The 16,629-nt window shown below is 56.7% G+C and overlaps 1 protein-coding gene across 1 annotated transcript; it reads left to right on the plus strand.

Moving 5' to 3' along the window:
- Positions 1-341: 341 nt before the first annotated feature.
- Positions 342-15,131, plus strand: MLYCD (malonyl-CoA decarboxylase). Its single transcript, XM_047078837.1, has 5 exons — positions 342-878; positions 8,294-8,406; positions 9,262-9,418; positions 11,999-12,148; positions 13,913-15,131. The coding sequence occupies exons 1-5, from the start codon at positions 342-344 to the stop codon at positions 14,444-14,446; spliced, it is 1,491 nt and encodes a 496-aa protein (XP_046934793.1). The 3' UTR covers positions 14,447-15,131.
- The last annotated feature ends 1,498 nt before the right edge of the window (positions 15,132-16,629 follow it).

Here is a 16,629-nt window from a genome sequence, read left to right on the forward strand (position 1 = left end):
GAGGCTACCCTGCCAGTGAATTACCACGCAGGTTCCGTGGCTTCTCCCCAGACGTGATGGACCAGGAATCCGCAAGTGTAGCGCCTGCACGTAGCAGAGCAGGTGGGGCAAGAGGACAGCGGCAGGGGAGGTGACTTTGGGTGGCGAAGGGACGAGGCACGCCCGCGTCTCCGCCCCGCCGGGACCTTTGGTTACACTTGGCTCCGCGCCGCCACCCCTCCCGCCCTCCGATTGGCCACCGTCCCGCCCGCGCCCCCAGCCTCGGCCAATGGGGACGGCGCGCGCCGGAAGCCGGAAGCCCGGCGGCGCCGGCGTCCCTCAAGTAGCTGCCGCGCGGCGCCATGAGAGGCTTCTGGACAGCGCTGACGGCGCGGCGTCTCTTCCCCCTGCTGCTTCCTCCGCGGCCGCCCGGACCCCGGCTGTCGAGCGGGCCGGCGGCGGCGGAGGCGGGCGCCCTGGAGCGGGCCATGGACGAGCTGCTGCGCCGCGCAGTGCCCGCCACGCCGGCCTACGAGCTGCGCGAGAAGACGCCGGCGCCGGCCGAGGGCCAGTGCGCCGACTTCGTGAGCTTCTACGGCGGCCTGGCCGAGGCGGCCGAGCGCGCCGAGCTGCTGAGCCGCCTGGCGCGGGGCTTCGGCGTGGACCACGGCCAGGTGGCCGAGCAGAGCGCCGGCGTGCTCCAGCTGCGCCAGCAGCCGCGGGAGGCGGCCGTGCTGCTGCAGGCCGAGGACCGGCTGCGCTACGCGCTGGTGCCCCGCTACCGCGGCCTCTTCCACCACATCAGCAAGCTGGACGGCGGCGTGCGCTTCCTGGTGCGGCTGCGGGCCGACCTGCTCGAGGCGCAGGCGCTCAAGCTGGTGGAGGGGCCGCACGTCCGGGTAAGGCCTGGCCCCGGGCCGCCCCCCGCCCTGCACCAGGTCCTCGATCTTGATGGCCCTCCCCGGAGAGTCCTCACCTGCCCCTGCAGCCCCAAACACTCCACCTTCCCCAGCCCGAAGCCGCGCACACTTTGCCCAGAGTTACAGCCCCCTGAACCCCTGCCCCGTCCCCTTCCTTCCCAGGCTTTCTGAATCCCTGCCTGGTTCCACTGTTGACCCTTACTAGAAACTCAGCACCGCCTGCCTTTAACGTGACTGTCACTCCTCCTTCCTGGTTAGCGTGCTCCACGAAGTCTCTTTTTTACCGTTTTAGCTGGGAGTTTCCTGTATGTGGTATACTTGAACCAGTACCAAACCGAGCACCACGTAGCCTCCAAAAACCCAGGTGGTGTCAGCACACGTTAGCTGCACACTCATTCTGTGTGCAAGCCTCGTTGTCTAAGAAACCCTTTGGAACGCACAAAGATGATATCTCTGGGCTCTGCTGCCTGGCTGGGCAGGACATTTCACTTTCCTGAGTTCAGCCCTGAAATGTGATGATTCCAAGTTGAGTACTTGAGTAATCAGGTGCGTAGCATGGTGGGCTCATGTTGGATGCAAGTAAATACAGCAGGATTTAAAAAACGACACGAAAGATCCCGATAGGCGAATATAGTGCTCTTATGCTATTGGTATTAAATACGAAAGGACCACTAACCTGCCCTTTTAGTGAACAACGACCAAAAAATGATGTAAATGTTTCAAGAAGCGTCTGATGTTCAGAACTTTTTAAGGTGCAGTTGTCTTTAAAAAATTGAGCAGTTGATCGGTTATGTCCTAATTCACTTAGAACTCTAACACTGGCACAGTAATTTTCATGTTCATTGCCTTATTCTTACGTGGGTTAAGGAGACAGACACTGAGGGGGGGAAACTTGACCAAGAACTTAGAGCAAATAGATATGTCTCCGATCACCTACGCACATCTTAAGTCTGGGGTTCTTCGTGGTACGCTTTATAACCACGTCCTGCTGCGGGAGTTACGGTGTTCACGAAAGACTTTATCTATGTGCCTAAAGATCGTGTATCGTTAAGGATGGGGTTCGCTTCAGTGATAATAGTGCTGTGAATTGATTACTCATGATGGCTGCTTAACTTATAATGCCAAGATCTGAATTGATCATGATTCTGGCTCAAGCCCGGTCTGAATGGCCGAGACTGTGTTCGACACACCGTGTGCATTCCCATCTGCTTGGGTCTAGTCTTCAATCCAAGCATACTTTATTTTTTTCTTGAAGCAGGGACCAGCGCTCCATGGTGGTTTTTCTGAAACTTGATTCTTACTGCCTAGGAGACTGAAGAGTTGGGTAGAATGTCGCCTGTCCCAGAATGAAATCGTTTACCTGTCTGTCCATCCATCTGTGTGACTTGTGACCACTGGACATGGTCTTGGCACTAAGGTCACTTGGTCCAGAAGCTTCCACTCTAGTACGGGAAGAGTTAGCAGCAGGCACGGTGATGGTAGGTGCTTCTCATGCACTTGCTCGTTTGCCAGCAAGCCATAGGGACCTGTTGTACAGAGGAAATTATTAAAGCTTGTCAAAGTCAAGTGCAGTGCCCAGGGTGCAGAGCCGGAACTCGAGCCCCGTCCTCATGACTCCCGAATTGTGTACTTTGTCGCTACACGTTGATTCTCAGAGTTGACGACTGGACTAGATCTGAAAGGGATTTGTTTTCTTAGAATCTGCCTTTTTCCACAAAATCAAGGGCAAGATGAGACAATCCGGTTAGTTAATGGGTTTGTTTTATTTAGTTTTACCAAATCAGTTTAGTATTCTCTGGTTGCGACTGTATTTGCTCTTTCTAAGAGTAAACGTACAAAGTTCCGTCTCATCACTAACCTCAGTGCTCATCTTTCTCTGACACCACAAGTCGGTCTTTACTCCCTTGAAGGCTGGAAGGACCAACATTTAATGTCTTTCTTTTGGCATTTTTGGCTTACGCCAAACCACCCTGGACATTGCCAGCCGTACCGTCCATTTCTCGCCCCTCTCCACAGAGCCTCTCTGCCGCCACGCCGGCTCTTTGACGGAAAGTTCCTGAACACACATTCCTGCGCCATTCTTGCCTGGGAAGCCCGTTAGAGTAGGAGCTGCTCATCACTGAGCCTTTCCAACACTCCAGTGCAAGGTGGCCTTACCTGGTCTGACGGTTCACAGGCTACGTTGTTATTTGTGCACCTCACCTGCATTTTGTACCTTCACCACAGAATGTAGCGTCTGAGATGTATTACTCCGCCAGCCCTCCCCCACCCCAACTGGATAATCAGCCCCTTGGAGACTGGGAGCCTTGCCTTCAATGTCCAGCATAGCAAAATGCCAGATGATGCATGAGACGAGACTCCCAGGTCCCCCGCCACAAGAGCAGGTCGGCACATACTGCTCCCAACTGTCTTGACATCAGACCATTCCACGCAGAGCCTTGAGCCTGGAGGGAAGCCCAGAGGGCTTGGAAGGTTTCTGCACAGCCAATGGAGGCGTTGTGTCAGACACTTGGACTGCCGATTTCAGGGTGTTGGCCCCAGTGATTTCCGAGGTCCCATCCAGTTCTGAGTCCTCCGATTCTGTGAGATGTTACTGAATGTGTCCATGCCTTTGCTCTTCCCCACACGAGAAAAGGTGGCTGTCGTGCAGGCTGGGAGGTGGCAGCTGGAAGCCGTGACGTTGAGACTGGTTTGGGGGAGAGGGGCGTGCTCCAGGGAGATCCCAAGCTGCCAGCGACACCAGGCCCTCCGGGGTTCAGGCTTCCTTTGTTTTTTCAACCAAGGCTGTGCACACACAGAAGAAACATTGCATACCCACAGGCAGAAAGTCATGTGGAGTAAAGATCTTTCTCGAGCGAAGGATGACGACTGTAGCCTGACCTTTGCGTCCGTGTGTGGTCTGGACACACTGGGTGCAAGACGCCTCTTCCAGGTGCTGAGTCACCCCTCTTGCCTTTCTCTGCCTGAAAATTCGGGCCTTGTATCTAGTGCATGTAACCGTTAGTGCTGAAGCCATGGATTTCCTTCTCCCGTGTCCCTCGTAGTCACGTAACAGTTTTCTCAACCCCTGTCACTTAAGTCGTTCAGAGAATCATCTTTTCTGTCCCTAGAAAATGTCACTGGGATCCGGCCTCGTACTCTATCGCCAGAATCACTTAGTGTGTGTACCGCGCTTTGACTCCGTTTCTTCTCCCACGTTCTGGATTTTGCATCCAAGCTGATGAGGCGACGCAGCTAGAACTCTCTGCGTTTAGGAATACAGTGTCAGAAAGTACTGGAAGTTTGGCACGCGAGGCTTTAAGTCAGGAGTCTCGGGCGCCAGGGGCCTGGGGTGCCCCGTGATGCTGGGGGAGCGGGGAGCTCGCTCCGCCAGCGCCTCGGATCTCGGCACCCTTCACCGTGGGCACACAGCACCTCACCACAGCTGTGCTGCTCCCCGGCACCTGCTGACTTCCGGACACGCTAGAGGAAGTCACGTGAACACGCTCCAGTTGCCGTGCGGGCTGCTACGGACTCAGCCCCGAGCATTTACCCCGGGATGTGTGTCTGCCACGCGCTCTTGGGTGCCGAGTCCTGTAGGACGCCGTGGCATTTTCAGGAGAGCCAGCTAGCGTGAGGCCGACAGCCGTGCTGATGGGGCGTCTCTGGCGGGACAGCGGAAGAAGCGCCGTGTGGAGATGGAAGGGGCCGGTTCCCGGTGCCCTCTTTGCCATCCACTGGGTACAGTCATGGTTTCTGGTGGTTTTAGCCCATTGGCCGTGCGCCGACGTGAGAGGTTGCACCGGCGGCTGCTACGCTCAAGGTCAGCCTGCTTCTCTTCCAGGAAATGCTGTGAGGGTTGTTCAGCTTTGCTAAAAATAAGTTTACAGACGAGGACACGGTTTGTCCGGCTCTTGGTCTCTGCCCGGGGGTTGCGATTACTGGACGTCGGGCTGTGAGGATCAGTGCACGCTTGCTGTGTGTGTGGTCTAGACGCTTTTTGATTTTCTCCGGAGGCGTCTCCGAAGGCCTCTTGGGGTTGAAGAGTGCAGTTTCTCAGGGAGAAAGTCCCCCGTGAGGCTGAGTTGAGTCCATATTCTAGAAGGTCTGAGCACCGTCCAGCAGTTTGGAGACACCGGAGGGTTTCCTGATGGCAGTTTGAGCGGAGAAATTCCAGTGGGGTGAAAGGTGTGCAGGCCTTGACGGTGGGGAGGGGGCTAAACTCGTGCCAGACGGGCCGGCGTCCCCACCGTTGTGATGTCAGGCTGCACCCGACACCTTGTCGTCTGGCCTCTTTTAGTGACATGTCCTGCTTTTCAGTGAACACAGAGGTCCTTGTTGGCTCTCCTAAATTCTGTGCTTAGCTAAACTAAAAAGGACCTTATTTGTAGTTCATCAAGGCTGCCCCAGTCGCCTGGGGTGGTGTGGGGGGGGGGGAGCCTCTATCAGTTGGAATCAGACCTAAAATGTCTTCGCTGTGGCCCTCTGACCCTGTCCTGTGCTTCGGGTCCGCTTGCCCAGCTCAGGGCTTCTGAGCAGTGAAAACTAGCTTTTCTCCACATTCCAGACATCGGAAGATCTTGATAGCCAAAAACTCCAGAAGAGAGGGTGGGGGACCGCTTTTTCTCTGCCAGAAGGGGAGGCTGACTGGCCTTCCGCTCAGTGTCCTCCAAGATGACAGGCGTTGGCGGGTCCGGAAGACTGAGCCCACGCTGACTGGCATCCCCGGCAGTTGTGAGTGGGAGTCTTGGATCGAACACCTGACAACTGATGGCTGAATTGATGAGCGAGAAGCCTAGGCAGTTTCTCTCCCTCCTGCTGTCGGTGATCCCACAGCCTTCGGGCCGCTGGTGCCTTCCAGCAGGGACAGCTGCAGCCGGTGGGCACTGAGCCTGGGGACGTGTGCCCTTTCACCTAGATACCCAGCTCTCATGTAGCAGTGTCACATTTCACAACCGTCAGTAGCCCGAAATAGAACGAAGAGACCTTGGAGGGCGAGCTCTCATCAGCCAAGCCATTTCTTTCGTAATTAATCCTGAATCGATACCGAAGCCAGGCATGTCCCACACTCTCCTGTTAGGGATGCGCTGGAGATGCCCGCACACGCTCCATGGAGTTCGGCCGATCCAGTCCCAACCGTCCAGTGTGGAGGTTCCCAGTCCGGCGTCTGTGAACCTCTGGGGATGATCCATAGATGAGTTTCACAGGCATCCACGATTCCCAGGAAACTGGGTGCAAAAATTGAGGAATGTGTGTGCATTTTTTCTGGGGAGCAGGTCCGTGGTTTTTAGCAAGCACTCGAGCACGTGAAGACCCCGGGAAGTTTAAGAACCGCTGTGATCCGGTGTAGTGAATACAGTTGTATGAGCAGCCGTCTGTATGCCTGGCACGTGGCCTCTCTTGGCCTCCCTTCCTGCCCCTTCATCCTCTCCGCTCTCTAGTCTGTCTCCGCTTTTTCGTTTGACATCAGTCTGTTGACCGTCCTCCACGTGGGAGAGCCCGCCGAGTGCCTCTGCCCTCAGCGAGCGTGGAGCTGAGGGAGGGAGACCGGCTTATGGAATTCAGAGTTAAAGAGAATCGCAAAGGGCATCTGGTCCAACCATTAAACCCTTAAAACGGCTCCACCAAATCCTTGTAAACCCTGCCCTGGGTCCCCGCTCGTGGTGATGTTCACTCTCCCCGGATAGCATCTGTGGTCAACCCTGGCTATTCCAGACCTCTCCTTTACGTTAAATTCGGTCCAAGTCTATCTGTCCGTGACTCCCCCTTGTTGGTCCTAAGTTTACCTCCCTCTTCGCCCCCATGGGGTCCCACAGAACAAATCGGTGGCTGGTTCTGTGCCCCAGGCCTTAAATATTTAAAGAGGGGTCTTACTTCATTCTGAAAGCTTTTCAGAGCCACCAGCCCTTTATTTTACTTATTTCAAGCTTATCCTCCAGTGACACAGTTGTGAGTCCTTTCGTTTACCAGGGAATAAAATGTGGACATTTTTACAGCTTTTGCGGTGGTAGCTCTCTGTCAATTCTGTACTGGATATACTGAGATGTATGTTATTCTTCAGTAACGTTCAGCGTATCTGTTAGTATGTAGTTCATCTGTGAATAACAGAGACCCGAAATAATGGTGGTTTGAATGAGACAGAAGTCTGTCTCTCATGTAAAAGTCTGGAGGTAGACACCCCAGGGCTGATTCTGTTCTGTGATGCCCTCAGTTGACCCTGACTTCCGTCTGTTGTTCTCCCCGAAAAACCTTCCTCCCCAAAGTTACCTCATGGCCCAGGATGGCTGCTCCAGCTCTAGCCATCACATCACCTTCCAGGCTGCAGTGAGAGGAACAAAGAAAAGATGAGCAAAGGGCATGCTCCTGCCATGTTTACTTCTGCTTACATCTGTTTGGCCAGGACTCGCTCTTTTGACTGCCCCTGGCTGCAGTGTGATCTTGAACCTGGACAGCCATGTGCCTGCCTAAAGCATAAGACTTTTGTTGATTTGGAAGAAAAGGAAACAGTTGTTGAGGAACAACCAGCCGCGTCTGGTGCCCCGGCATCCTCTCGCTCGAGCCGTCAGGAAGCCTATTGCGGTTACATGTTCAGTGCGGTCACAGTGGGCTACACCGAGCTGGGTCTGCCCCTGCGCCCTCGCCTTGCCCTGGGTGCCACCGGTTCCATTCTTGCTTGAAAGGTTCCTGTGCGCACGTGTCTTGGATGGTAAAGTTGGCTCCTCACTTCCAGAAATAGACTAGATGTAATCAGTGAAGTGAACTTAGAATAATTTCATCAAATCTAAAGTCACCGATTGCCAGACACACTCTATTCTATGTCCCACTAAGGTAGAAAGAAATGCTAGGAGTGAAGCGGTGACCCCGCCATCGTTTGCAAGATGAATCCCGACTTCAGAGACGTTACAATATGAAAACGCGCACCTTTGAGTTGACGGATATGGTGCCTGGACCCCCAGTACTTGCCCCTCTCAGGAAACAAGAGACGTTTGGGCACGTCCCAGAATGTTCCCGAGAGGGGGAGGTCCTGATCCCCGCACCCCCCGTGTCAGCGTTCCCTTCTTGGCGCACCAGCTGTCGCTCTGTCGACTTCGCGAGTTCCAGTCGCGTTCACTGTGGCGCGTGAGCTGGAACACGCCATCCGATCGGGCAGCTTCACTCAGATCGAAAGCTCCCGCTGAGGTCTTACTGAGGGGGGGTAGCCGGGCGGGGGGAGAGCCGGGTGCCGGCCACCTGGGTGGGGTGAGTCCCGTGGAGCTGTCACCGAGGAAGCCGTTGGGAGAAGCACCCCGCGGTCTGCTTTCGTGCCCCTCTTGCCTGCTTGATCCCCCGTGTCGGCTTGATCCCCCCCGTGGTGGCACAGAGGTGGGCTGGCCGGCCTGTCCCCAGAAGCCAGCACTCTGTGTTCTCCCTTTCAGGAGATGAACGGAGTGCTGAAGGGCATGCTCTCAGAGTGGTTCTCTTCGGGGTTCCTGAGCCTGGAACGGGTCACCTGGCACTCGCCGTGTGAGGTCCTGCAGAAAATCAGCGAGTAAGTATTCAAGTTGTCACTTTTCCTGAACGGGAGCTGAAAGCCGGCCTCTGTCCGCGCGCGTTGTGGCCCAAGCACAACGTGTGTGGCCCGTGGTCAAGTGCACGGCCCGCCTCTCCCCACACCCCATTCTCAGAGCCACAGGGTCCCGCTGGGCCGACTCCTGGCGTTAGTGACCCCAACGGCATCTGCCTCCCGTAGTTGTGACAGCATCTCCCTGGCGTAAGTCTCTGGATGGGCTGTGTGGGGCGTGGTCCCCGCGTGCGCAGGACACGGCGAAGCCCGAGCGGTCCCCACGGACAGGAGCCGCTCTTCCCTCGCGGGTCTTGGTGCCCATGCCGTCTTATAGACACTGAGGCTCGCGAAAGGCTGCGCTTTGAAGCGTGACAAACCCGAGGGGCTCCCATTTGACACATTGCAAACAACACATGGCAGACGAGGCCGCTGGACAACCCAGGCTGTGTGTTTGCAGCACGGACTTCACGCCGCAGACTCGGAGGAGAGAGCGGCCGGGAGGTGCAAGCATCCTCAGGTCACCCGTGTCAGGATCTGCTTCCGGGGGCCTGCAAACTAGCCTTGAGACCAGGTGTGAAGAAGCAGGGGGCAGTTTGTGGGTCCGAGGGTCATTAGCTGCTGTTCCCGTCAGCCAGCGCTGTTTCACATTAAAACGGTTTTCTTTGAATTTTCCTGGCAGGTCTGTTGAGGCTGCATGCGAAGGACGGATGGACTGTAGTGAGGACTGGGCCTCACTGAGCGAGCCACCAAGGCTCCCTTGGCAGTATGCACAGGAATCGGCAGTGGTTACGTACCTTGCGAGCTGTCCCCCTGGCTTACTTCTTTCTGACTTTCCCCCAGGTCTGAGGCCGTGCATCCTGTAAAAAACTGGATGGATATGAAACGACGCGTCGGGCCTTACAGGAGATGCTACTTCTTTTCTCACTGTGCAAGCCCCGAGGAGCCCTTGGTCGTGCTGCACGTGGCGCTGACCAACGAGATCTCCAGCAACATCCAGGTACCCGCGGACGGCCGGCTCAGGGCCGCGTCGCAGAGCCCTTGACGCTGTTTTAAACGTGGTTGTGTCCCCCCGCCCCCTTGTGAAGTAGATTGCCCCAGGCATCTGTGGAGTTTTGAATCGGCTAGAGAAAATCTCCCGGTCTGTGGCTACAGAGTGTAGACACGTCGTGTATAGACAGTTCCAGAACAAGGATGGCACTCCTCTGGGGACATCGACCTGCAGCTAAGACGTGGCTAAGGAAGGAAGGGTGCACCCTTCAACACTTTAGCAGTCGTTAAAGGGCCCCAGGGCCGGGTTTCAAGACCCGTGGCTAAAACACTGAAAATCAGACCGTGCGGCGTGCCTGAGGTGGGCCCAGAGCTCGGCCCGGGGAGCCGAGGAGCCGGGACCCTGTTTGGCAGGCGCTGCCTGCTCTGGGGTGGACGGGAAGGAGCAGATCCTTCCTGCCGGGGCTGGAGAAGAACCAGTGCGGGGGCTGGGAGCAGGGGCCTGACCACGGGGAGGGTGAAGCAGGCGAGGGAGCGGAGACCCCGGGGCACTTGGGGCTTGTCAGAGCGCGGGGCCCGGTGGGCTGCGGCTCTGGGTCCGGGATGGCCGGTCCGGAAGCCGGAAAGATGATACCAGATCCCAGGATGGGCATCCAGGCAGCCTTTCATGGTATCAGAAGGTGGAGAGAGCAAGCGGGCGGGTGTTCTTGACCTCCACGGAGAAAGTCCCTCGTGAATGTTGGTTTACAGCCTCTCTGAGGGCAGTTTGGCGATGTCTGTGAACGTAGAAGACGTGCGTTCTGTGCGACCTACGATCTCCACTCTGGGGAGTTCTCCCTACGTGATGCTCAGACCTGGGAGCGTGGACGGTTGCTCACTGTCCGGGTCTTGAACGGCCGGAAATTTAGGCTCCAGACCGGCATGTTCAGTGTGCGCTTAAGCATATAGGGATCGAGCGTTTGCTGGGTGCCCGTCAGCTCATGAGTCATGTCCCCGCGTCCCTGCTCGTGCCACCCTGGGCATTCAGCGTTTCTCCTGTTATTCTTGTCCTCGTGGACGCGAGGAGACTGAGGCTTAGGGTAACTTGGGAGATCTGCCCACGATCCCAGTACCAGTAAGGGTGAGACCGGGGTTCCACCCCAGCGCTCAGGGCGTGGGAGAATGGGGCGCGTGGGCACGGGGAGAGAGCATTTGCGCAGGGTGTGCGTGTGTGCGTGTGTGTGTGTGTGTGTGTGTTGAAGTGTGCACGCACCTACGCCAATGGGACAGACTGGAAGGTGTTCACCGGAAGGTTAACAGCAGGACTTGGTTTGGGAATAACTTGTGATTTCTTCCTCACGCATACACGTTTTGCCTCGTTGACATCATGCAGTCTCTTGTGTGACCAAAGAAAGATTCATTTGTGTTTTGAAAGCTTTAAAAAAAAGGCTGGCTGGAACATTTGGAGCAAGGAACACAAGGTAACCTGCAGCATTCCAGAAGGACAGCGGAGGCGACCTCACACGGTGAAGAGTAGGCATGAGGCAGAGGTGCATCCTGACCCAGGTGGCACCGAGCTGTCAGAGCGCGGCCCCGGGGGGTGTCCCTGGCCCTTTGTCCCCATCCACCCCGCCTTCCTACAGCAGCGGCGTTCTTAGCTCTTCAGAAGCCACGGGAAAGACCCTTTGAGCATCTCCAGGGCGTGAAAGCTCGAGGATGTCGTCCCCCGGGGGACACGCGCAGACCCGCACATTCCACACACAATTTCACAAAGCTCGTGGACTCCCAGACCTCGTGGAGGGAACACCCCCGCTGCCAGAATCGGGTGTCGCTGATGGAAGTTAGCAGCTTAAATGCGTTCTGGGAAGCAAGCTGGTGCACCTGCCTCGAAGCAAACTAGAGGTCCCCGCCTGCCGTTCCGCTGTTGTCCGGTGACCTTCAGAGTGTTGAGGTTCAGAAAACCACACCCAGAACTCAAAGCTAATAAAATCGGCCTTGGCTAGGGGACTTCCCAGTAGGAGTCTTTCTGCATTACTTCGTGTGCGTGTCTGTGCGGATGTGTGTTTTCCCCAAGGAAAAACAAGGACATAGCACAAAATCAAAAGGGTACAGAAAGGTGAACTTGCTGAGAGAAAGACTTTATGGGATTGCGTATGGCCTCTTGCGAAATCTGAAAGCCCAGAGTTCAGAGACAAGGAGCAAGAATGACTGCAGGGTAGAACGGTCAGGCCCACGCAGGGCAGCCACGGAGAGGGAGGCGCTGGCCTACCAGCCGGGTCGGCGGGTTACGTCTGGTGCTGGCGGGGAGAAGATTCATCCGTCTCTGACCACACAGAGGCCCGGAAAAGGCAAAGGGAACACGCATTGCTTGTTGAGAAGTTCGCTGCGATAGAAACAGTGCAGGGGAGCAAACAACCTAGGGAGGCCGTGCGTTGCCGCCTCCGGAGAGGTCTCAAACCGGAACAGGCCTTGGGTCTCGAGAGCCGAGGCCCCAAACAGGGCCGAGGTCTCCGGGCTCGCATCCTCACTGGCTTCTCCCGGCCCCGAGAGGTAGGGCAGGCGTGGGAAGCGGGGGGCCCAAGCCCACCATGACCACCGTGGTGTTTTCCAGGCCATAGTGAAGGAGTGTCCCCCGTCGGAGACGGAGGAGGGGAGCCAGATCTCTGCGGCCATCTTCTACTCCATCAGCCTGACGCAGCCCGGACTGCAGGGGGTAGAGCTGGGCACCTTCCTCGTCAAGCGAGTGCTCAAGGAGCTGCAGGTGGGAACGCTGCGGGGGCAGGGGGTGTCAGCCCCTGGGGACGGGGGACGAGAGGGGATCTAGAGGGAGGTAGGAGAGGTGGAAAGGGCCAGATGGCCCTTGGCACGTTCTAGGCTCCCCGAGAACACTCAGGACGGAGGCAGTGCCGAGGTTAGACCCGGCAGCTTGCGGGCAGATAGGCTGGCTTTTTTTTTTTTTTTTTTTTTTGGTAATAACTTCTGTCCGTTATCCTGGGAAAAGCCCCTTGCCATCCTACAGCAGAAACGCTCAGGTTCTCTCTGGGTCTAGCTTTTTGAAACTCTCTCCTAAGGGGCTTGAGTGAGCCGCAATGGGCAGAATCTAATTAAAGGTAAAATAATTAGGTTGCTAATAATTGGCTCTGAGAGTGGTATCCTCCTATTTGTGTGGTTTCAGCAGTGTCGCTGCAGCAGAAACCCTTCCGAGGAGAGTGACAGAGTGGAATTAAAACGTCAGCGTGCTTTGCATTAAATTCCTAATCAATCTTAAATCTGAGAACTCAGGGTTCAGCAGGCGATCAGCGTCATTAGAATCACTCTCTGTCACTTCTTCCCTGGAGGCGATAAGGAGCCACATCTAATTAATTTAAGTTTCTTCTTTCCTTCTTCTTTGCTGAGGTGTTGATGAATGCGGTGGGGGGCAGGGGCATATCGGTGAGAAAGGCGGAGTCGGAGGTTCACCCACAGAGTCGATTTCTGAATCGGTCAGATTTGGCCCCTCAGCCCAGTAGGCATCCTGCTGGCTGGTCACAGCACCCCGCCGTGAGCCAGAAAGTCACCAGAGAGAATCCCAAAAAGCCGTGTCACTCTTCTGCACGAGAGTGTTCATCGCGGTTTATAAAGGCAGACCCTCGAGAGGAACACGGTTAGGAGAACCCTGGTACAGTCTTATCTTTTACTCTGTTAAGTTATGTGTTTGGATTCTGAATGAAAAGGAGAAAATTGTCACAACGTAAGTTCAGAAAGCAGAGATAGAAGTTAAATGCCTCGCCCGCGTAAGAAAGACGGAGTTACACTTTATCAACCCTGGAGACTAAGTTATCTCAAGTTGTGGACGATGGCAGTTTTGGGTTTTTTTTTTTCCTTCCAAAATACATTAAAAAAATTCACCTGTAGTGACCATAAATTACATTTTTAATCAGAAAATGCTGGGTTTAAAAAAAAAAAGAAACTTGTCCTTGAGATGTCGCTGTAATTTGAACATGAACCGTCCTGTCTGCTATGGAGAAACCCCCGGTGCCCCCCCGCCTTCTGGCCCACAGTCCACACCCACTGTGGGCTAGCTCTGCAAGTGATGATTTGTTCAGTACACGGTCACCGGGTAAAATGGCAGGCCGGGCTGTGTGGCCACAGAGCAGTCCCCGGTAGGGGCACGGCAGACCAGACGCTCCGGAGATGCGGTCACAGGACTGCGTACCCCACTTCTCAGCAGCAGCCCCTGCTCATGTCGGGCCGGGCCCCTGACTGGCCATTCTGACAGGTGGCGTGGGCGGGGCAGCCGTCGTAGAGGCTCGCCTTGGGGACTCAGGGTATCTCTAGGGCCTGGCATATGTCAGGTTCTTCATAAATGCCCCTCGAAAGGAGAAAATGCACCCCAGAGGGCACGTGGTAAACCGCAGAGCGACATGCAGCGCTTAATGGTGTGCGAATGACACGTGGAGAGGCGTTTCCGTCTCAGTGACATGCCTGCTGAGTTACGTGTGTGTGTTCTCTCCACCTTCCCTTCCCCACCCACCGTGCCCTACAGAGAGAGTTTCCTCATCTCGGGACGTTCTCAAGTCTGTCTCCTATCCCCGGCTTCACCAAGTGGCTTCTGGGGCTCCTGAACTCACAAGCAAAGGAACACGGGAGGAGTGAACTGCTCACAGATTCCGAATGTAAAGAAATCTCGGAGATCCTAGGCGGTCCCGTTAACGAGACCCTCAAGGTCTCGCTCAGCAGCAGCGAGTGGGTGAAGTCTGAGAAGCTGGTCAGGGTGCTGCAGGCCCCCTTGATGAGGCTCTGTGCCTGGTACTTGTACGGAGAGAAGCACCGGGGCTACGCCCTGAACCCCGTGGCAAACTTCCACCTGCAGAACGGGGCTGTGCTGTGGCGCCTCAACTGGCTGGCCGACACGAGCCTCAAGGGCGTCACCAGCTCCTGCGGCCTGATGGTCAACTACCGGTACTACCTGGAGGAGACGGCCGCCAACAGCACCAGCTACCTCTGCGCCAAGAACATCAAGGCTTCCGAGCAGGTGCTCAGCCTCGTGGCCCAGTTTCACAAGAACAGCAAACTTTAAACCTGCCCTCAAGCAATGTCTCTGACTCAGAAAAGGATAATTTTCTGGATGGGTTGGGGGGGTTGGGGTGGCGGATTATGGATCAAAAGAGCCTTTTTTAGTAAAGCAGAGTTGAAGTGCGCTCTCCTGCCCAGAGCAGGGCCGCACCGGAAGGCTGTGTCCTAACTCCCATCGCGAGAGAGCGAAGGCGTGGTGCCTGGCGCGCGATGGGGGCTCCGGTGGACGCGGGGTGGGTGGGCGTGCTCTCCCCAGAAGAGCGGCCTGGCCCGCTGCCAGAGGGGGTGCGGTGGCACCTCCATCTTTAGAAAGGTCTAGAGTCTCTGCTGGCTGTCGTCCCGCGGTGGACCGGGCAGCCTCGCGAGGACCCTGGCAGGTGGCCCGGGTGAGCGTAGATTTTCCCTCGAGCTTAGAACGTAATTCAGCCGTGGTTGTCTTAGCCGATTCTCTCCACTCGCCGCACAGGGATAGCGGGCTGTGCTCCATTTCGCTTAGATTTGGGAGATCCTGAATGTATGAAAATGTTCGTGACTGCACAACGTCTGCCAAAATCGCCGAGCACGCAAGGCGTGGTTGCCTGGGGCTTAAACCGGATCGGAGACGAAGATCGCGGTGCTGCAGGCTTCCAGTGATCCTCGTAGTACAGAACGGTTTTGTTCTGCGAAGCATTAAATAGGTGGTTATTTAAGACGGTGTGTGTGGTCACCTCCGAGAGCCGAGACCCCACGGGCTGGGCGTGTGCGGGTGTCCCGTGAAGGAGAGCGTGAGGACAGAGAGGCAGGGAGGGGCGGGGTGTCCGTGTGTGCGTGTCCTCACTCCTGCAGACGGGTCCCCCAGCCTTCCGTGCCTTCATCTTCCAGACCCGACCCCCGGTCCTTGTGCGTCACCTCCCACGTGGGGCTGCTGCCTGATCATGAACGGCGTGACGGTGGTCGCCACTAGAAATTTCTCTCTCTCTCGATCCTGGGGGCAGCATTCTGGTGCTGCTCCACTTGGCCCCCGGGTAATCTAGTGCTTGAGCTCTGGAGCCCCACCAGGCCCGGGGTCCTCGCCCTCGAGGGGCTCGGGGAGAGTTCTTCCAGAGCTGCCTGCCTGAGACCCCAACCCCGCACCCCCGCGTTTCACACCTTCTCGCATTATTTAGCCTCCTCTTGCGCAACTTTTCAAACCAAATACACAGAAGCGGACAGGATAGCCTAATGAGCCCACGTGCCTGTCACCCGGCTCCTGCCACACCCAGTGGTGGTTTTTTCTTGTCAAGCCTCTTGTCTTGACTCCTCTCCGGCGCTTCGTTAGATGGGCCGGCTGGCCGGCCGGGCGGATGTGGGTGGTGCAGTGCTCTGAGTGTTGTACCCCCCCAAATTCCTATCTCGAACCCTCCCCGCCAAAGGTGATGGTGTTAGGAGGTGGGGATCGGTGCCCTTCACAAGAAGCCCCACGGAGCCCCCGGCCCCTTCTACCATGTGAGGTCAGAAGACGGCCCTCCCGCAGCCGTGCTAGCACCCTGACCTTGGATCTCCAGCCTCCTCTCCGTCGGTGATATTTTGTCACAGCAGCCCAGGCGGCCTGCGATGGATGGACGCGGGTGGGTCCAAGTCACCGACGCGGGTGGGTGACGCCATTGGGCGTCAGTCCAAGTCACCGAAGGGAGGGAGCCGGGCCGCCTCGTGGTGCCGCGCTGGGCCAACGCTCACCTCACACCTTGTGTGCTACCGTCTGTTCAACCCCACGGCCCCCAGGAGGGCAGAGGCGGCTCAAACGGCCCGGCTCACCGCTCCCTGTGAGGGACGACCAGACCGCCCAGGTGTACATATGTCATCCTTTGCAAAATAGCCCCGCAGCGGTGGGTTCGGAGGGCTGCAGCAGGTCACTGGATCCCCACGTCGTGAACTTACGTCCCGCTGGTCACTGCCCACCGCCCAGGTGACGTCGTTACGCGGGGGACGCGGTAGCCGCGGGTGTAGGTGCCGTCTCCCAGACCTGGGCTCCAGCGCGCTTGCTCTCAGGGAACCCTGGACAACCCCTCGGACTGCAGTGTCTTCCCCTGCAAAGTGCCCACAGAGGGGACAGACTCACAGCAGGTGCTCAGTACGTGACTGTCCTTGGGTTCCATAGCGCGCCAGGTTCAGGCCTGAAGCTGTGCTCCGCGCCCCCCAACCATAGAGCCTGCTCTCCCTCCGTGTCCC

This window comes from Lynx rufus, unplaced genomic scaffold (genome assembly GCF_022079265.1).
Source record: "Lynx rufus isolate CCGP_SWC_20201006 ecotype Redwood Valley unplaced genomic scaffold, mLynRuf1.p SCAF_16, whole genome shotgun sequence".
Taxonomy (NCBI): domain Eukaryota; kingdom Metazoa; phylum Chordata; class Mammalia; order Carnivora; family Felidae; genus Lynx; species Lynx rufus.